We start from the raw sequence: 22,718 nt of genomic DNA, 5'->3' as shown, positions 1-22,718 counted from the left end.
TCAGCAAAGAAGAATAGGACGATCGAATCCAAATGCTCTTCTGTCAGTATATAACTTCTGATTTATGCAATTATGTGAAAATAGTAGAGTGCTTGCCTTAATATATACCTTTAATATATACCTTCCTTAATACTAAAGCTACCGTGTATACCTATTCCTATCGTGTGCGGTCAAAATAACCGGTGATTAAAGAAGTAATAGTTTTTATGATTTAACTTAGATAATGGTTAATTTATAACTAAATGTATATAAAATGATGAACCTTCATAAAATTTCTTCCAAATTTACTTTTATTTAATTTCAATTATAGACTTAAATAGAATTACACTTTTATATATATAGAGATATCTTATTCAACTTTGTTGCATTTTTTACAAATTATCTTATTATCAAATATACATTTGCCGCATAAATATTTCCCGCATCTTAAATAAATTTTCGTAATTTTGTAACCTTTACAATTTTTTACTTGACAAGTTTTTTGTAGTAATGAATCTGCACTTGTTGATAGTTTTATTGCATGGCTTTTTCCCCGCGATTCTTTATGTAAAAGTAATGTATGCAGTAGGTTTATAACAATTTTGTGAATTCTCTGTAAATTGGCCCCATACTGTAGATACCATTGCAAATTTATTGGTTCGTAAACGGTGACTTCTTTCACTCTTCTTATCAAATCGTATAAACCTCATAATTTCAGCAAAGTCATTCCTGCCCATTATTTGTGAAAAAAATGCAGGTCTCAAAATTTTATTCCACAAATATGAGACATCTAAATTTTTTGCCTGATATACACCGCGGGCATATAGCAGAGCAATAAATGCATCTAGTTTTGTTGCATCTAGCTCCTTCTTAGTCTCCAATACCCTAAATATTTCTTCCTCCGTATATTTTATTATATAATCCCTTATACGGTGATCAATGATAAGATAAACTGCTGTCTTTACTTGTCCTTTCATTATATGCCGTTTAACATATCCCTAAAAATATTATGAACTGATGTCCTGCCAGATTTGGGACTTGCATCTATTTCTTTCTAAACTGTTCCATCGGGCCCAGTTTCACTTTCTGCTGTGAACGATAACACTTAACAGTTTTCTTCTACGTCTGTCATTCTTTTTTTATAATTTTTTTTTGAAAAATCATGACATTTCTAGGGTAAATATTTATCACAGAATAATACTATGCACGGAATACAAAAGTTATTGTCAAATTTGATATGCTTTATTTTTCCTTTTATAACAACTTTACACAAAACACTCTGAAATGCTTTCTGCCTGCGTTTAAGAGATAACAAATTCGATCAATCGACTTACTAACAAAATCGACTAATCGACTTAGAAACCGAGATGTATTCTAATCGAAAAGACAATAGCAAGTAAAAATATGATCTCTGATGGCGATATTTATACGAAAATATTGATGAGTATTGACCGTTCTCCACCAACGGTTACTCAAGGGTGGAGTTGGGAAAGCTTTTCCCGTGTTTTATAGCAATGAGCAATAACCCTAAGAAATTTCTCGACTTTTAAAATGTTTGTAACAATAAACTGTAAAAAATGCTAAATTTTGTGGCGGTTCCTTAGGATTATTATGGACCTGAGTTGATATATCTTGACTGCTGGTGGCTATCAGCGGGTGTAACAGCTGTTATTATTTGTTATTACTGATTTTGTTTGTCATCTGACCTTGAAATAGCGTTTTCTTTGTACTGATTGCATTTATTTTGAGAATAACATACTTTGTCGGGCGGTCAAAATGACTGCTTACGGTATGCAAGACAGAGTACAAATTTTTCTCAGAAAATAAGAGAGCAAACTAAAATTAATTACCGAAAAATATACTGTATGCATGTTTCAGGAAAAGTCGGAAATTATGAAGCGATATCATAAAATTTAAACATGGTTAAATTTGTGTAGAAGTCGCGAGAGCGGTCAATTTGACCGCGCCGGTTTAGTGTTAATATGAACATTGAAAGACTTGGGGAAGTAATACAAAATAGTGAAATACAGACATGTGATCTAAACTATCTATTTTCCATTTAAATTATTACCCTTTAGAAACAAAAATCAATATGTTGAAAAATTGGAAACCTTGATATAATCAATCAAAAACTTTCAATATTAAAATTTGGATACGCAGATATTAATCAACAAGAAACAATTTTCGTAGACGATATTAATAAAATCAATTTTCTTTGAGATAAACACAAATGAATTACCATTTTAAAACAACAATAGTAGTTCAATTTTGCAAATAAAAATATGATACGAAGGGACTTGACGAAAGTGCGGGTAATGTGAAAACGTGAAGTACAATATTATGCACTTCGTCTTCAAATCCTGCTAATTCTCCGTGAATCTATATCAACCACTGTTACGTCGCATTTGCATAGTTTTCATTGAGATCATAGGATAGGGAATGCAAAGGTACGTACCATATTCCCGAGTTCTCACCACATTGGCACGCGAGAAATACGTATTAAGCGAACATGCACCAAGTGTCCCGTAATTTGCATATGTGCAAGGGATTCCATGTTAGCTGGTCGTACATTGATTAGTTATTAAAGACTCGAATGCATTTACAGTACACCCACAATGTCGTATTTATACCGTAATTACAATGTTAGACGACTAGACTACCGACAGAATAATTGTTGATATAGAATATGTACGCGAAAACAACTTTTTAATAAAACGATCATCCAGAATTTGTTACACTGTTTTTACGTTTGACGTCAAAGGAACGTTTAAGTTCTTTTCCCTGAGATTCCCATCGCAATCAATCATATACAGGGGACAGATTAAGCGAAAAAATCTCGCTGACAAAAAGGACTTTCCGATAACCCCGATATTAGGGAGAAAAGAAACATCGTGTGTCTAATGTGGTAATTTTATCGATATCTAGAAATTGCCTATAGAAGCAGATTCCAAATCATTCAGTTCCTTGCAGGTAAAAAAGAAGTATGATTTATAAGAAATAGAAAATATGGACATAACCTATATAAATCTCAGCTCGTACTAAAACACGCATATAAATCTCGTGCCTTCGTAGCTTCGAAATTTATAGACAAATGATATGAATAATATAATAACTCACCAAAATAATGTTCACTAATTGATCGAATGTATCATCAGGTTTTCAGGTCAGCTGCTGTCGCGTTCATCTTTCATGTTTCTTTCTTCTTTCTTACAATTATTATTCGCGAAATAAACGCAAGTACATACATACAGTCGGCCACGGAAAGATTCGGACACTGTACAATTTTAATCTGTAAACTCCATATTTTCAGTAAATGTATGAGGACCAACAAGAATATATTGCATTAGGTTACACTACACTATACGTATATATAACAATAGAAAAAAACTTTTGAGTTATTATTGTTTGTGATCGTACATATAAGCACTTTACCACAGTATTGACTTTAACTAATCTGTGAAATAAATTTCGAACGTATCAAAATCTCATTCGACACGAAGCATTGGTTTACGTCGTCACGCAATGAAAACGAGGTTAAGAAAAACCGCCTAATCGAGTGTATCGCCGGCATTTGTTGATAAGCGAACGTCAACACGACACGACGTTGCTTCTCGTAATTAATAAGGCGAACATTTTCTTGGTTATTTGACCTTCGACTACTACTTTTTTCTTTATTTTTATCGATTCTTTCATGCAGCACCTCTTACCACTACTATGACGCGAAGCGTGGGAAACGACAATGCGTTTGGCGCCATTTCTAGTTCCCCATTTTTGCATGGCATTTAGACAACACTAATTGTACCAATTATAATATTTAAATTACTTATTAAGTACAAGTAACTATTATTGCTTATAAATTTATTTTCAGATTTTTTTATTTTTTTAATGAATTATATGTATAATTTTATTGAATAATATGCAATTAGTTAATTCGATTTGCATATGTAAAGATGTTGGTTTGACTTCTGAGGCAAAATTAGTTGATTGCAGCCTAGCAAGCTAAATGCTAGTTACAAACCGAGCTTCAGCATATGTTGTAATTGCTTATTAATTTTAATCTTGTAACTGTGTCGACAGTTATTATAACCGACACTGCAAAGGAATCAATCATCAGGAGCTTCACTGAGCAGATATAAAGCTATAAGACGTATTAAATTGAAAAATGATCATCTATATATTTCACATAGGTTAGTGTATTTTATAATTTCTTGTATATCTAAGTCAATATCTAAGTCAAACGTACTCGAAAAAATTTCACTTATTCTTGTATCTTTTAAATAAGATTTCAAAAATAGAATTTCTATTTTATTACTATTATCTTTATTAGAATTTAGAGAATAGTATATTTGAATTACTTTCTTATTCTTAAATATGACATATAAAATTGGTAAATTTATGTTAATTGTTAATAAGTACTATTTTATTTATACTCAAATATCGAATGAATTTCTGAAACAATTTTTCAAACTTGCTCAAATCCTACAATACAGAAAGGTGTTTCCTTGTACATAGAGAAAGCTTCACGGTGTTCCATTACTGCTCTCCAGATTCTAAATCACTTCAAACAAAAACAATATATATGAAGCTTAGAAGATTTTCAGGAACGTGCAAAGCGTAAAAATTGTGACGAGTATATAATAAATGGACATAAATCTTGCCAACAGAAAACGTATATGCACAAACACGTTGTATCTTACTAAAACATTTACTACACGTCCATTAAATCCAATATATTACACAATACTCATACATAGAGCAAATATTTATGTATTCAATTAAGGTTTGCATCACAGCCATTTAATCGTTACACAAAATTTCGGTATTTTTAAAATGTGGCGAGATATAAAAAATTTCGATGCAATTATTCTAACCAGTCAAGTGCAGTTACTTAAACGAGCAAAAACACTTGTAGACGATGTACTAAGATGCATGTAATTCAATTAACCATCAAGGATGCACTGTGGCCCAATTGATATCGAATTTATCAGCTATTGAGTTTGAGAAGCCCGTCTTGTAATTTCCATCGTAATTGGAATTTTAATACTACATCAGATTCATCAAATTTGATTGGGGGAATTGATTATCGAATTCGACAGGTCCGTTTCATTATATCAGAGATATCTCGTCCGTCTCTTGATTTAACACGATTTCCAAGAGTTACGGCTAATGAAATTTGTCAATCGTCATATTGTAATTTCATAAAGGAAACAAAATTATATTTTCATATATTTTATCAATACTTCTTTCGATTTGTATTTAGAATTATTCCTTTTTATAATTTATTAGCTTCTGTTTTATGTACGTTCCGTACGTTTCTGCACTTTTACGATACCCATAAATGCATAAACATCTGGAGTCTAGTCACGATATGTCAGAGAAAATGGGTTCTCCGATCTTCAGTTTAAATAGAACAAGCAGCATTTTTCTCGGCACGAAACGCTTCACCTTCTTTAGTTCTTATGTTGTCAATGATAGAAAAATGTTTTCTGGTCGAATTAGTTTCACGAGGTAGGTACTAGCCTACTTTAGCAAATTCAGAATTCAGAAGCGCTTCGATCGGGACATCAACGAAGTAGTTCCGAGGCAAGACTGAAGTGCATTCGCCTAACGCAGTCGTAGCGGGACGTACATAGTTACGTGAAAATCCACGATTGCAGAAATGAACTTCTCGGTAGGGTGTAACTTCTTGGCCTCCACTAGAAAAGAGTGGAGCACGACTCGAGTAGGCGGAGTACTCGCGTGTCTGTGAGCTTTAACGGCTCTATGATATTATGAGCGAAGTCAGCGCTAGGTGCACTCTCTTTCCCTCTTTACTATCTCACTATGCCTCCCTCGCTTCGCTTCACCCTTCTGTTAGCCTCCATCGCGTCCCTATTTCCGTTTCTCACCCCAGTTTTGTGCGTTCACCTAAGAGAGATGAGTAGGAAAGATGGACCGAGGGATTGGAGAGAGGAAAAAGAAGGTCTGCTACTCAACCTGCCTCGTACAGTGTCCCCTATAACGACGAAAACAAGTTTTCCTTCTTTCTTTCCTTTCTTCTTCCTTGTTTTCATAAAAGAATAATCCGCTAGGCTTAGCCCGTGTAAGAAATTTTCCAACAGAATGTGCGGTAAATGATATTCAGTTTTATACAAAACCCTACCGTTTTATCATCGCTTTACAGATGTAATTCATTAAGAAATTTTATTATTTTCGGCATTCATTGTTTACGCTTCTTAAATTTTTATTTAGGCTCGTGTTGCGCCGGATGAAAACTGGTTATCGATTTTTCATTCCTAATATCCGGTCGTATTGGATACTTGTATTTTAAAATACTTAATTGTTGTCAACCTCCTATTTTTAAAGGTGCGACGAATCGAAGATGATTTTCAATTAGTTCATTTCATCTGTATACTATGCACACAGCGAATGTGCAATTGCTGCTGCTAACTAACAGCTATCAATGACAGGACGAGATGAGTCAGAAGCACCACAGGCAGCTAGAATCCTCGTTTGATTAGGTTCGTTAATGTGCCTGCCACTGTCAATTGAGACGGACTGATATTCCCTAGTAACCCCCGCTAAGGGCACCTTATCGGGCTGATATGTTATTGGCGCGGATCAGCGTGTATTCACTTTATATATTGCATACATATTTGATTAAAAAACTATTGTCATTCAAATGTTAACCTATGTATTGTAATTGGTATCTTTAGAAACTGCAAAAATTTGATATTAGAGAAGCTGTTTTAAAATACACGATGAAAATTTATTTTATTTATTTTATTCGTGAATAATAAGAAATACTTCGCAAAAATCTCAGTATAATCTTCTGCCATGTGTAACATTAATTAAAGTTTATAGATGCGGTTAATATAAGGTCAAGATCATTGGTGCATCGTTGCTATGTAATGTGAGTAATTTTCTTGATTTAAAGGGATCCATTTTTAAAAGGATTATCAGTAAATGGAGATCAAAGGTAAGTTCCAGAAAGTTTTATCCTTAGAATTTCGTTTAAATGAAAGTTAAATTAAACCCAATTGCATTACTGGGAAGCATAGTCTTTCATTGATCAAGATTTCGGACGCGATTATCAGCAATTTTCTCATACGATTATTCTTATGATTTTTTCTTCTTTCACAGTTGCTTCTATAGTAATTTTAATTATAAATCTCAATCATTGTTATAATTTCTTTTAATTTTAGTAGAATTGTAATACGCTGCGTGAATCTTGCACCTTTTTTATTTTTTCATTTTTTCTTTTTATTTTTAGGATTCCTCCTTTTTATATGCAATTGATACATCTTATTACTCTTGGGAGGATACTCTTAAGCAAAAACTCATTTAACTCTTATGAAAAGCATGTATATTGAAAAAGCTTTTAAGGAAATCAAATTCAAAGTCAGCCGTGTTATAAAATGATACTTTGATCTATATAATAACGTATTAACAATATTACCTTATAAACAAATTAAAATATTACATTTTTATCCAACTGGGCATCAGTCGAAAATTTTATTAGAAAATCAGAAAAATGCAAAGATTCATGAGTTAGGCACATACGCGAAATATCAAGCGTATTAATACTACTGATATTTATTCAAAGAGAAGCATGTTTCCTGCAAACGGTTTGGCATCCGCAGAGAAGCGAGCAAATATTCCTTATACATATAGGGTGGCACCTGGAGTAAATTCAGGTCATACAAGCAATCGAGAGTGTATTAACTAGCTCTCAACGAGAATTGAGTTACGCCATGAGTTCGTGGTCCCTGATCAAAAGCCAGTGATGTATTGTAAACGGAAGGTGCAAAATTTCACCCTATTTGCCGTAAATTCACGCAATTCGGCTCCTCTGTGACCAGTCATTTCTAAAATTTTCTCGATTTTCCAATGTCTCCGGCTTTCTGCTCGAAGATAAACCAACTATATCTGTATAAATTTTACAAAATTTCAATAATTAACGTGTAGTATTTATTACTTCACCTTCATATTTCCTTTTTTATGTGGACAACCTTCTCACCGTTGAAAATCTATTCCTCCGAAATTCAATCGCATCGTATTTACGCTAAATGCAAGAAACGATCGAGTCATTATTTCAATTGAGGTTCATTTGGATGTCCGATATTAGTTTATCGCTTAACAATCTTCGATGTTCTACCGCAAGGTTTAATACCGGAAGGGCGCTCAATGAATTGTGTTTGATTCGAGAAAATTCGCCAGGTATTCGTCAAGGTACGAAACCGTGAGAGATTGTAAACTTGGGGTGCGAAATAACCCATCTCTACGTGCCCAGCTCAATTTCACTTTGACGTGCCTTACATTGGTTCCAAGTTACTCAGCGACTTTACGAATCGCTATTTTTCTTTTCCTTTTTCTCTTTATGTACCACACATGCACAAACATGTTAGAAATTGCACAGGTTGCTAACATAAATGGGAACACACCATACAAATTAAAAGTATTCTTACGCATGTTTTTGTATATCCACTAACAATAAGTTTGTAATATCTGCTAAAAGATAGATCAAATTTACATGAAAGCAAGAATTAGAAGTAAAAATTTCATACTCTCTAGATTTTAAAAGTAGATAATTAGATACACGAGTGGTATGTTTGCCCTGGCACATGTGTCGAAAACATGTTTAAGATTGTTTTAGTCGTGGAATTCCTACAGCTCTTCTTCTCTTTCATGCTCCTTACCTGAGTTCGTAAATACGTTCACTCGTTTACATCAAGTTCTAATCTAGCGCCGTTCGCAACTTCTGTATATCGATTTTGGCACAATGAAATTAAGAAATGCGCGGTTGAAAATCGCTTGAGAAAATTATTTGACAAACTAAATTAATTCTTTAAAACACGAAAACGTAAAATTAGGAATAAAATAAGTTTCATTAATCATATTTTTTGGTATTAAAATTAAATGAAGATATTTATCAAAACAGCGAAATAGAATTACTGTGAAAACAAATTTATACTAAGAAACTAAAAACACTGAAACGTCGAACGTGAAAAGAATGTAACTTTGTATTTTTAAATGTTATTATGTAGAATTATTCACTGCTTTAATATGGAATTAGATTCGCTATGGGTTACATAAAATTTTACAGTAGTATGGGAACTTAAACATAAAATATTTCATTCTAAAGATATGTATATACAAGAATATTGCTTGCTATGTATAAAAGTAATAAAACGAAATAAAGTTTTACTATATAAATGATAAAGTCCTAAAAAGTATGTTGCCATTAGTAGAACAGAATAAACCAGCTGAAAAATACACGCGTTTCAAAGCATGATGTTAAACAATGATACGTGATTATCAACGGGATATGAATTTTCAAAAAGTACTGCGAAGTAACAAAGTAAGTAATAAAATAAATGAAAGAAGTACAGAAGTAAAGTTATTACTCAATAATTACGTAGCTATTATTCGAAGATCTTTATTCGGGAGTATTTTACAATCTGGCGATATCAATTTCTCAGCAAATGTATGTATAACCGAAACGCGATCGAACTGTTGTTTACCCATGCCTAGCTTTATCTCTTATCTTTTGGTCTTTTTCATCTCATCGAGACGGTTACGTAGCTTCATCGACTTGTTCTCGAGATAACAATGAACAGATTTTTCAGCTCGTGGCGGTTTAATCAAGCTTCAATTAAAAAACGACTGAATCACGCGTCCCTTGTTTGCATTAATAAAATAGAGTTCGATGCTTTTCAGTTACGATGGATTTCATTTTGGGGAAAAACAAAATTATGCATTGGCCGTTACATCTTCGATACTGCACGATCAATGGTGTGTATGCATCAGCTTGTAAAGCACAATTAAACTGATAGGGGATGCATATGTACATTATCAAGAACCGATGATTAAACGATCGTTTTCATGAACAATTATACATATCGAAACGGGTGTATAACGTAGATATGTTGTATTTAACATGCTCCAGAAATTAGGAAATATTAATCAGCTCATTAAGAATCGCTTTATTCGTTAGATAATCTTTTATTTCTGTTTCATATACGGGTAATGATAACAATGATAAAGGATAGAAACGTTTACAATGAGACAACGAACATTCATAATGGCTTCAAAATATCGATATCTTGAACAAAGGCGAGTCGAATCAATTAGCTTTCGCACATTCTTTTTCCCCTCGATGATGTCTTTCAATCTACCTATGGTATCTTTTTTTCCATCTCCGTTACTACCCTCGATTCAATCCCATGTGCCTTGTGATGGACTTGGTGGCATGATTTAATTAGGTCACTTATTCGAGAAAAGTGAAGTATGTCTGTGAAACCGATGATATGTATTTCCAGGGCAAGCATTTTCAGAGTAACGCAGAATCTTCGAGATCGAGAAAATAATCAATTTACTTAAAATTATCATCCGACAATTATTTTTATGGAATATTACAAATTACAAGTTTGAATAAATTGATATGGTCGTTGTTGACGTAGTCTTTGCGCCATGGAATCAGAATACATAGATTTCATAAATTTTATAGAAGAAATCCAATCAGAAGCGAAGAAAGGTCTGAAGTATCTTAACGACTTTATATTCCAACATAATCTTCTCATCATCTGTTCAACCGCTCTCTGCTCTTCGCGTTTGGACGAACTTTGGGAAACGCTCTAATTACGTCCTTCAGCGAAGAGAATGGAGACTTAAAATTAGTTGCGAAACCAGCGATCCGGTTTCCTTCTGAAGAGACTGCGCAACGAAATTCTCAGGACATTTTATCTTCATTTAATATCCTCAGATGTTGTGAATTATGGTTTTAACATCCCGTAGTACTTAAAGTAAGAAAAGCAACAAAAATAAAAAAAGAAAAGTGGAGAGAGGGGAGAAAAAAGAAATCTTAAAAACTATTTAAAAAACGGTAAAACGAAATTCGGAATGTTCCAGAGATTTTTTTTTTTTTATACATCAGCAAGAAATAGACCGTACCGTTAAACAGTTAATGCTTTCGAAGGTAATTCAGAAAAGGTAGTATAAAGAGTTCTCCGTGGAAAATGCAAAAGAATCTTGCCCGCAGCACTTTAAATGAACTTCTTGGATAGTTTGAAACTGCTGCCCCAATTCCAAGGGTGAATCCGAATAATCAGCCTCGCGAGTTTATACGCGAAACGCTCCATCAAACGTTCAAATCTTAAAGCTAGCAAAGGTTTTAAGCGGTTTCTGCCTTCGATTTGCGATTCGCTCAATGTATTCGTTAATATCGTTTAACGTTTCTCATCATAGAAGATCGAAAGAGCCATTAGTAGTCGGTTCGACTTCTGTAGCCTGCACGTGCAACCGCTAAGAGTCTAAGTCAAGTTTTGGTCAGAGTTTTCGATCGACGAGTTTGGAAGACAACCAGCGTGCACAAGCTACTAATCGGCCAGAAGTTAAATCAAGCGAAAATATAGTACAGCTAGTTAGTTACAGTTCGTTGAATAGTTCAACTTTTATTGGTGCTAGGAACGGCGGCGGGCTTTAAGATCGCGAATTCGGAGGAATTGCAGAAAGAGCAAAACGTTACACAAATTAGAAGGAAGGAGCGCTTAATGTCCCGTGAATTTTAACTATGTACGACTCTTCTGGCGACTCGAAGATTTTCGCCGAATTTTTAGCACAATTTATCTGCTGGTACATGTCACACGAGCGGCTGTTATTATTAATAGCCGTAGTATATTAGCATTAATACATTCTGTAAGCTTCCTGGGTGCGGTATTTTATCAAGTATTCATTATTCAATGATACGTGCTTCGAAGAAGGACCTGTCCTGGAGGTAGAAAATCCATTGCCTTTTGCTCAGCGAACTTGCCTTTTACATACTTCTTCATAAGTAATAACTTTGACGTATTTCTAATAAAAGAAAATCGCAGTTTCAGGAATAGGATAGCCGTGTTTTAGTAACAGCAAATGCATTAACGTGCAGTCTTCTTGACCTATTGTACAAACTTTCCAAGACAAAAGCAAAACGGAAGACAAAGCGGTATGCCGATGTGACGTCGTAGATCAGGTCCTCTGACAAATCTGTTGATCGCATTCGCGTACCAACGGGACAGCGATCGGAATAGCCCGGATTCGAAGGAGCGATAATTGAAATTGTCAAGATTCCCCGCTCGACAAATTTAGCGCGGACGTGCCGTTGAATCCTCTGCAAGATTTTCGTGTAATGTCAACAACGGAATCTGTGTCGCGACCGAGAGAAAGGAAGAAGGCGAGATGAAAATCCGAAGGTGAAATTTACGATTCGTCCTTAGAAGTCAAAGGTCTTTCGACGATTTCCACTCTGTACCGTTTGGTCAAATTACGATTACATTAAATAGAATCTTACGGATACCGTTAACTTTTCGCTCATCCTATGGCGAATTCGGTACATTCGATCAAAATCGGTCAAGCATTTTAATTAGGTTACCGGCTCGGAGACCGATTGACAGTGAAACGAATATAAAACAGTAGAAAACAGTCGTGATGCGATTTGAATCCAAGAGACGACTCAGTTTTATGTTTATGGATATTGCAAGGGCGGGAATCGTGCTGCACTTCCGAAAGAGGGAAAATTGGGGCAAATTGGGGAATTATTCTTCGAGAGAATTGGACATGGAAATCATTAAACTCGGCATTTGCGTGTGCGTCGCCGCATTTATATCGCTTAATTCGTGGCACGTGCATTTTGAATTTTCCCTCCTTTTCTTATCTTCGCTATGGAATTTACATACGGAATTGTCTGCAAATATTAGTGATATGTGGACCAATGAAATGGTACTTTATGGGACGTTGTAAGAAGAATGTATGGTATCCTTCGCCAAGAGACGAAACTTTATATGATAATACAATGTTTGATATAACATGTATTGTGTTTTCCTCGCTTGAAATTTTTCCATGAAGGAATGATTTATTTAATGTATCCATCTTGGCATGCTTCTCTTATATATATATACAGGGTGGTTAGTAACTGGTGGTACAAGCGGGAAAGGGGTGATTCTACGCGCAAAAAGAAGTCGAAAATATAGAATAAAATTTTTTTTTTTTTTTAATTTTTCCTTTGGGACAACGATCTACAGTGAGATCCGTTATAACGAGATGTGATAAAGTACACGCGTATCGAGCGAAAATTCAAAGTCGATTTTCTCGAAAACAAAGCCTCAAACGAAAAATTTTTATTCTATATTTTCGACTTCTTTTTTCGCGTAGAATCACCCCCTTTCCGCTTGTACCACCAGTTACCAACCACCCTATATATATATATACATATATATTATGTTCTGTATATATGTTAAGTTGTAACATACGAAGAATTTCTTTTCTTCCATTGAAATACATATGTATTCTGTACGAAGTAAATATTTTTTGATACGAGGTGGATACAAAATTTAAAGCATTCAAATGGATATTTAATATAAGATTCCAATCTTATAAATAGTTATAACAATCTGAGTTTTTGATACATAGCAAAATCACGAAATTTGTACAAATGAGCTGGGTTGAAATCGATGCGAATCGAAATAAGTTGAATTTGGAGAGATTGATTAGTTTGTCGAAGGAAATTTCAGTTGGCGAGATTAATTGCTTAACTTCAAAACTAGAAAAATGTTCGGACTAAGTCGCTGGAGAATAGGTAGATTTCTCACTTAGCGTTTAGTGAATCGGGGAATCAAGAATCATTTTAACGAAACTCTTTCCAGTTTTTGTTTTACGATCTTTTATTCGATTACCTCTTCTATTCCGATTGTCTTAGAATACTGATGCTCTTAGAAAATGTATTTTCGCTGTGTGCCAACCATGCGACGAGATTGCCAGCATTCGTCTCTTTTCAAAGGAACGAGTCTCTTCAGTTTTCTCACGAATAGCGAATACAGTGCTTTGTAATATCTGCCGTAAGTAACGGATCCTTTCTAAGAGAAAGCAATATTGACTCTCAATATTGCCTTATAAACTGAATGAGACGTGGAAATATTATTAGGAGAGATATTGTACGGCGAGGATAGTATTATCTGTTAAACGTATAATGAATGTTTGACGTCATGTGTATATATTTGTTATAAGCTACTTTTATTTCAGATCTAAATATTATTCGATCATTTGAACGATACAATTTTTATGCGAATCATCTTGTACTTCATTATTGCCATATTTGATTACTTCCCTTCCTTCGTATCAAGTAGAAACCTCAAAATCTGAGCGCAAAAGGAAATTTTATGCTGGACTGGTGAGTTGTGAACCAGTTTCATTATAACAAATAAGAGGCTGATTCTGTATGTCAAGCTTCCACATCCGTGCGTAGAAATGGACATATAATAAACGGCCTATGCGTGCCACGTAAACCATCGGACACAGTAGCCATTATTAATTATCCGCCAGTGTACTCCATCAGTGGCTAATCAATCGGGAGTTGGTGACTAATGGGTGTGAATCTAATGGCCTACACGAAACAGATCGAGCATTCCTGTGGACAAGTATTCGATGAGTGACGACTCCACTTACCGTTAGAATTCATCCATTCGTTCCTTGCTCTATGTTCATCATATTAACGACGATATCTCTTTTTGCTTTAATACCCACAATGGTCGAAAAACTGAAATCATTTCACGTTTGATTTTTTCCTTTAATTATACACGATTCCGAATATTTAATTATTCGCGAAAAATACGTATCTGTAAATGACAAAGAATGGTTCAATTTGAAATACATATAATCATTTATCATTATTAATCGGAATAAACATTTTAGAAGGGAAAGGGATGTTCATTTTGTTTAACGGAATGGTATTTTATTAGATTAGTATGTTTTATAAAAATTATAAATCAGCCTATACTATTCCGAAAAATGGTAGATTATGAAAGAAAATTGACAAATAATAGAATCTAAAATACATGAAGGCGTCAGTGTGCAGATATATATATACTATTACTAAAATATCATAATGTATGGAAAAGTATATTGCTAGCCCTATCGATTAGTTCTTTGCATCTTTACTTGTCTTGGCCAAGAAAAACTGGAAATAGCAAAATGAAGAATCCCACCAAAAGTTTGCAATTTGCCAAATCGCCTCGTATTTTCCGCAAAGTTGCGCTAACTCTGAGCGAAAGTCTAGAAAATTTCCACGAAAACTTTGCCGTGAAAGATATTAGCACCGTAGAATTGACAGTGCATGGTCTATGCGAAGAGAGCAAGTTACTAAACTGTTAAACAAAGTTACGAGTAGTAGGCACCTGCATTTTTAAAATGCATTTTACGTAACATTCCGGCGTTTTTTCATTTTTCCTTTAATATTACAAAAAAAATCTGAAATGCAATAAAGTACCGAACTTTTGTTTCGTGTGAAGTTTAACAAAGTAATAATTTGATAATAACTTAAGGAGAGAAAACAAATTTCACTGCGATACATTTTACGTGTAAATTAATTTCGTACCTTTTTGAACCAAATTAAAAAGTGAATGAATCTAAAAGTAAAAATTAATTTAGTAAAAATATCGAGGTATACGTATATCCTACTTATAGGATCAATAATGTAGACTAATGATTAAGTGAAAGGTCGAATAGTAGATTATATGAAATCAGTGGTTCGACTTGATTGAAAATTTTCAAGGGATGTTTTAAAATAAAATTTTTCAATTACAGGAATGGAACGATGTGAACATGAGATGGAATACGTCGGATTACGGGGGAGTGAGAGACCTCAGGATTCCACCACATAGACTTTGGAAGCCTGACGTTCTCATGTATAACAGGTAATTTAACGCTGCCTTCATCTGTTTAATATTCATGGAACAATCTACTTTATATCGTGCATGCTCATAACTAACAATAGTTTGGACAATTTCTTTCGCGGACCTTACGTAAGTTTTTCTTATTTCTATGTTAAAATATACAAACATGATATACGCATATTCATGAAACGATTATAATAAAATATTGCTGTATTCATTGATTTTTCAATAAACCAATAAATTGGTTTCACGAATGAGCGAAGTGAATAAAATAAAAGAAATATTATAATTAAATAATGATCGTTATTATTTACAAGAGCTTTGTTTTTAAACAAAAACAAAAACGCATAATATATATTGTTAAGATTTGTTAAAAAATAAACCAGTTAGTTACGAAGCCATTAGACGAGATATGTTACTCGTGTAGAATTCCAGAAAAGTAGGTTTTCCAAAAAAATGTCGCTTCCCTCGCGAAATATTATTGCCAGCCTCTGTGTTCGCAATGTCTAGCCGTCTACCAAAAATTTTAGTAAACTCGATAAAAATGATTCAACAATTCCTGTATGTCAATTCTCTTTCACTTGACCCAGAAACGACTACATACTTGTATTACGAATACGTTCATAAATTCTCTCCTCCACGTAAAGTCAATGATATTTTGCATACACAAGTTCACGTGCTGATGCTTACGCCAAATTTCTTACCATATTTAGAGGGCTGCACTGCATGCCACCGGTATGCTACTAGTATATGTAAACTGGAAATATTGATTATGTAAGCATGTTTTCGTAATTGATCTTATGTAGCATCAATATAGAATTACGATAGGATTCTGTAATGTGTCAATAGATTAACTAATCGATCGGTTTGCCCGGTTGTTAATCCAACGTTCAATATACATGGCAAAATTGAAAAAGCTTCGTTGCAAATAAATCGTCTTCTTAAGGTCGGTTACAGGATTAACTTTTTTAAGTATAGCACGATAACGAAGTGATATGGTCCCTGGGTTGAAACATTAATTTTGACGTTGAAATATTATTTGATGTCTCATTTGATAAACGATCGTGACAGATATTGGATTGTTCGGAAAGTTCATAGCGTTCTTGTTCATTGAGATATTCTGTTGTGTATTTAATGATATTGAAAGAGGATTGTTTGTTATAATCTTCTGTCAGATGCTGAGTTCAAATAGATATTAGTCTTATTGCTAGATATTAAATACATACGGTCGTTGAGAAAAACAACCTGGAATTATTCTATAAAGGTTTCAATGAAATTTTTCAATTTAACAACATTAGTGAACACAAATTAATGATCAGCAGCAACCTATGTTATGATTACCTTCAGGACATGCCATTACTAACTGACCATAGTAACATGGTAATAATTGTTAATCGCCTTCATTACTACGAATGCAGCTTTAATTGCGTCGATGTGGACATTCCACTATTTTCTGTGCATTATTTAACGCGCTACCACATGTTTACGAGCTCCCAACACATAATTACGTTTCTACGCCAGAACCGATATTAAACGGGTATCTACATAATATCGCGCCAGGTCAGTTTCATTTTTAGAAAGCGTTGTCGATGTCGTCGATCTATTAATTGTTCTACAAAACCTATAAAATTCAGTATACGGCATCGCTTTAATTGATCACGCGCAAGGAACATATTCTACCTAATTGCAGGAAATTTTTACTTTACTCCGTTGAAGAATCCCTCGACAAAACGTTACATACTGCCTGTAATCTTGGGGAAAACAAGAACCTGGCAAAGTCCTATTCATTTTTTAATATCCCTCAAAGATGCCCTTTAGGATAATTTTGAATTTTTGAACTCTTCACCCAATTAACGCCAACAATTTTTATTATACCAGAAGAAGGTTACAAATGTTTTTAAAGTTATTTACGCAGTAGTCGTAAATTTTCCATTAATTTGCAACGAAAACTATAACAACAGAATAGAAACTAATGAATAATTACAAATTTTCAAGCGATAATGAAATTTATCGAAAGCAGAGGAACATTTATCGTTAATGTTATGTTTTTTCATGAATTTGAACCAGCTTTTACACCGGAACCACGCTAATTAATATATTACGTATTTACAATAGTTGTAACGTGCATTTCAACGTGACAAAGTTTATTTGGAAAATCGTGCGAATTTCTCACTTGCCGGTGTCGTTTACCGCGCAAAACTATTAATTTCAGAGCGATATTTAACAATACATTTCGAGCGGAATGGGTGGTGGTAGACGCCATACATTTAAAGTGAATGGTTGCTGGCCAACTTCCGCTGGTACAATTGGCCTCAAACGCAGAGACCAATATTAATCTTGGTGCGCGTGTAATTCCAATGCCAATCGTGAGGTCACTCTTGAAGATGATGCACGGTTGAATCGCGTTGAGGATCGATCAATTAGTCGCTTAGTCGCTTCGTCACGTCGCGTTTCTCGTATGTTCCACTTTTCACCCAACCAACAACTAAACTAGATGTTCTCGTTTATTACGTTGTACTTCTGTGCGCGACACTGAATTCAGAATAAGATATATTAGAAGAAACTGGTTGAGCGAGGGAAATGGGATGAAATGTTCTCTCTTATAGTTTTGTTTGCGATGAATAGCAGAGTTGTTTGTACCGACTTACTGTGAACAATGCTCGTCATTAGATCGCGAAATTGATAAAGGCTCGATCGATACGTAATCAAGAAATTGTTAAACAATCATTCTGACAAAACTAGACAAACAAGAGGGAAAAGAAAATATCTTACTTCTTCTAAATTGTTGAATTATCTAATTATCATTTTCATAATCGTAACGTTATAAAGCAATTTTTAGTAATTAAAGTTGACTGAACCGAAAATATTGCGCTAGTTCAATGTTTACCCTCGATGCAAACGCACTTTCGAAATAAAAATCACAAATTTCGTAAAGTAAACGGTGACACGACAGTTTACTCCCTCTTTTACGCGACTTTTTTACCTCGAATCTGTCGGAAAAACGCGTCAGGCAGAGAGAAAAAAAGGTTTATCGAGACAGTCAATCCGCTAAGAACGATCTAGATTCTGAACTATCAGAAGTTCGTGGTGGCTGGTATGTGGGGCAAAAGTGGGACGTTGGGCCAAGTGGGTCAGTCGCATTAAAAACAAAGCCACCGCCACCATTTAAAGGGAATCAGGAAAAGTATCTCCCCCCGCACGGAAATATATTGTCGGAAAACGCTTGCGGCCCCTATTATTTTTAAGTAGGTAATGTATCGGCTTCGGGTCGGCATTGTATTTGTCGAATCAAAAAGTTTAGTTTAAGGCGCATTAAAAGCAACGGATCTAGCCAGCTTCGCTTCCAGGTGTTACGACCGTTCGCGGAGAGACGCGGTCGCGAGGAAAACGCGTCAGCGAGAGGCGTAAATTCTTGCTACGATTCTGCTAATCGACGCCGCGAAATAGTCGTTCCCCTGTTTCGATTAAGATAACAGCGGTAGTTCAATGAATTTAACACTATATTAACAGGTTAACATAAAATGGTATATTTGACAATATTTAACAATAATATGATGAACACGCCACAAATTGTTTAACAACGAATACAGTAAATATGTTACAGAAAGTCGACCCGACTTTACGATATCTCTCAATGAATTCGTTAGACTATGCGACCTTAATTTCGATCATTTCTTTGTCTTCTCTGGGAGACGACCCCCACTACGCTACCCCCATAACGGACGTTATGACGAAATCGACGTTTCCAGAGCTCGCTGCTTGGTGACAACTATGCGCTCGTCGATACCTTGTATATCTTCCGTCGGGCAGATAAGACGATCCGTCTGCGACACTGTAGGATCGCGAGCGACGGTTAGAAATACGGCCTATAGTAAGCCTCGTGGCATAACACCAGGAGAATCGTAACCGCACGTCGAAACTACTTTTCTACGCAGTCGCCAGACTTTCTCATGCCTTTTCGTTGTATTGCTTCCTTATCCCGCGTGCTACGCTTTCTTTTGAAACTATTTTGACATCTTGGCAGCTAGCAGCTATTCACTACCATTACTAGCTTCTATGCTGTCAGTTTTATCACAGTTCATTCGTTCTGTATCCGTGGCATTTTCTGAACAATAATTTGATGTATCGGATGGATACATCATCGGATAGGACGAACGATCAAGTTTTTAACATACAGGCAAACCTTATTATATTCATGGTCAAACCTCTAATCGTACTGTCTATTAACTTTTGATTGATAGTATATTAACACATATCCTTAACCTAATTTTTAAATTCGGGTGTTCTCGGATTTTTAATAATCTTTTATTTCACTTTATTAACCGCTACAATATTTTAGCAAGCATTTTTTCATACCAGTAACAGAGCATCACTGTTTATCTTTGTAATTAATTAAAGCAGATTTAAATCTGCATGATCGTCAATTATGTCATTGCGTCATTAAAGATATCAGGGAAGGCTACCCCTACTGTGTACCAAGCACAATAGCATAAAGTAATTTTCTCTGGAACTGGAAAATAAACGATATTTTTTGCAACACAATTTGCAATAAATCCTCGTTCCGTTGAACAGATTCAGCTGACGGTACACTTACGTGAGCATGTAACTTATCGTTTGCGGTTTTATAAATTATCATCCACTTCACCGGGATCTAGCAACATCTCTCCTTCATATTACGGTACCAGCGAACATTTTGCATGTTACGATTTAATAAATTAAGTAAAAGAAATGCAAGGAAAGTTCAGTGCCTCTAGTCAATATGCGTTCGACGCACCACAAACATAATTTCATTGTATTTAAAAGAAAGCAGTAAAACAGCTTGCTCACGTAGCAAGTCTATAACTCTACTTCACACATCGATATTTTCATTTAGACGACGCGGCGACCAATTTATAAGCAAAACGAAAATAAAATTGTCACTGTTCAGTCGGGGTAACGTGACCAAATTTTCCAGCGTATTTTAGTTGGAATCGACGGTTACCGCACACTACTGATCGGAACATACGTGCCGCACGTGCAGACGTACGTTATCGTTCGTGGTTCTAGAATCTGCTGCCATTGGTAATTTCGCTGAATAAATCGTCAGCCAACTGGCATATCGTTCAATATATACAAGGTGTTCAAGAAAAGAGATTTAATTTTTGGTCGCGATACAATATCTTCAGTAGCCGTGTGGAAATGAAAATTTTTACGATATTTCGGTTATATGAATTACATCATACGACATAATGTAGGTTAATATAAACAGACTATTTGCATATTTGTATAGCGTCCCATCTAATTTCCATTCGAATAAACATTTTCGATCGATGACTTTTAATTCACGAGTGCACAGCCTAGCAAATAAACGAGTGTTTACCGTCGCTATATTTCCCGCATATGTATATTTGAAACGGTTTCGAAATTATGCATTCCGTAACGTAATTTTCATAAATACTCTTTCCGTTAATTACCAACTTCGATCTTCACACAAGCCTTTTTTTCATTCCATTTATCTCTGTTGTAATTTCTTCTGTTTTAGCCCAATAATAGTATAGCAATTTTGTTCTTATTTGTATGTTCATCGCCATTCGCGATAATCGTGAAAATTTATTAGGACGTCTTTCTAATTTAACTACGTTTAACTGTTTGCTATTTTAGACTCAATTATTCTTCGTCGTTCGCACTCGCGCATCGGAAGTCGTGCAATCCGTGCACACAGATTTGCGTTCCTTTAGTCACCAGGGATTAAGGACAAAGCAAATAGTTCCTGCATTTCTGCCACGAACTAACACGTCTCGGCAAATCATATTTGAGAAACATGCTTCGGAATTGCATTCATTTTCAAAGATCCTCTATCGTTATTCATTTGGAAATTAACTCAATTGGGTTGCAAATTAACTGGAAATTAATTCGCGGATATCTATTTATAACATATTTCTTATTAAAATATATCACGTATAGCGAACCTTGTGAAATAACAGCCAACTTGGTTAATCAATTATTCGTTGATCCCGTTAATTGGCACCCCGCATAGCGAGTGCTAGACGACTTTTGCTCTACTTTCATTCTACCATCCAATGCAAATCCAATGTTTGACAATGCTGTCTTTTGTGTTCAGAGAGCAGTGCGAGATTCATTAATTAGGCCACGGGCAACTTTGGTAAACACGAGTAGAGAAAGAGAAATTAATGAGTCACGGGATTTATTGACTTCAGGGGTTTCATTCCGTCGGATAATCTTCGCACAATGATAAATTTTCATTTGTATAAATCAGTAAAATATTCTTACTGTTTTCTGTCTTATCGAACATTGATTTATCAACGTAATCGTGATTTTTATAACAGTAGAATCTCACTATTTATCTAAACTTGGAGTGTTAAGCGCGGAAATAGAATCGCGATATAAAATAGGGAGGTAATAACATACATCCAGCGAAAAGTTTCTTTTAATCTTCGGACGAATGGATTAAAAGCTTTAATTCATTGAAGAAAATTAAAAACTTTGTGACTAGGTAATTATGAAGTTATTACAAGGGATATAATTTGATTTATTTCTTGCATCCTTTAAAAAACAGTCATACTATTCTTATATTGTAATAAATACTCTGAACGCTTATTGGTTTAGATGCAATTCAGGGCGAAGCTTTCGTGATAAATTTTTTTAATGTCCAAGTTAATTGAGTCAGATTAATTCCGCATGGTATTTTGCAATCAGTTTCTTATACTTGAACTTTTGGGCCATTTTTTGGAGCATAAAATATCGAAATTAAATAAATTTCTTAGCAAATTCAATGGTGTTATGCGATGAAGTAGGATATAAAATTCCATTGAGGATTATTCCGGCGATATTCCTGCGATGTATATGTAGAGTACATAGGGTGCAAAAACGCAATCACAAGCATTTTCCGGATGAGAATGTTCTCTGATGAGACTATTACCGGTCGTTTTCCGGTCGGAACAAATGATCCTAAACACATTAAACCTGTTTCAGCTGTTCCGGTAGGACAATTCAATCGCTGTTAATCGAATTTTTGCACAACCTCTATAATCATTATTCCACACTCAGCAATCAATT

The 22,718-nt window shown here is 34.8% G+C and overlaps 1 protein-coding gene across 3 annotated transcripts in view; it reads left to right on the top strand.

Annotated features, from left to right (window-relative positions):
• Window positions 1-22,718, top strand: part of LOC117208492 (neuronal acetylcholine receptor subunit alpha-7-like) — a 159,867-nt gene that overhangs the window by 115,213 nt on the left and 21,936 nt on the right. For all 3 annotated transcript variants that reach the window (XM_033449687.1, XM_033449688.1, XM_033449689.1), the window contains one exon: window positions 15,574-15,683. In XM_033449687.1, the coding sequence (XP_033305578.1) occupies window positions 15,574-15,683 (110 nt within the window). The remainder of the gene's footprint in view (window positions 1-15,573; window positions 15,684-22,718) is intronic.

The sequence above is a fragment of the Bombus bifarius genome, unplaced genomic scaffold (assembly GCF_011952205.1).
Source record: "Bombus bifarius isolate JDL3187 unplaced genomic scaffold, Bbif_JDL3187 scf7180000008138, whole genome shotgun sequence".
NCBI lineage: Eukaryota > Metazoa > Arthropoda > Insecta > Hymenoptera > Apidae > Bombus > Bombus bifarius.
This window is presented reverse-complemented; position numbering and strand designations above follow the sequence as displayed.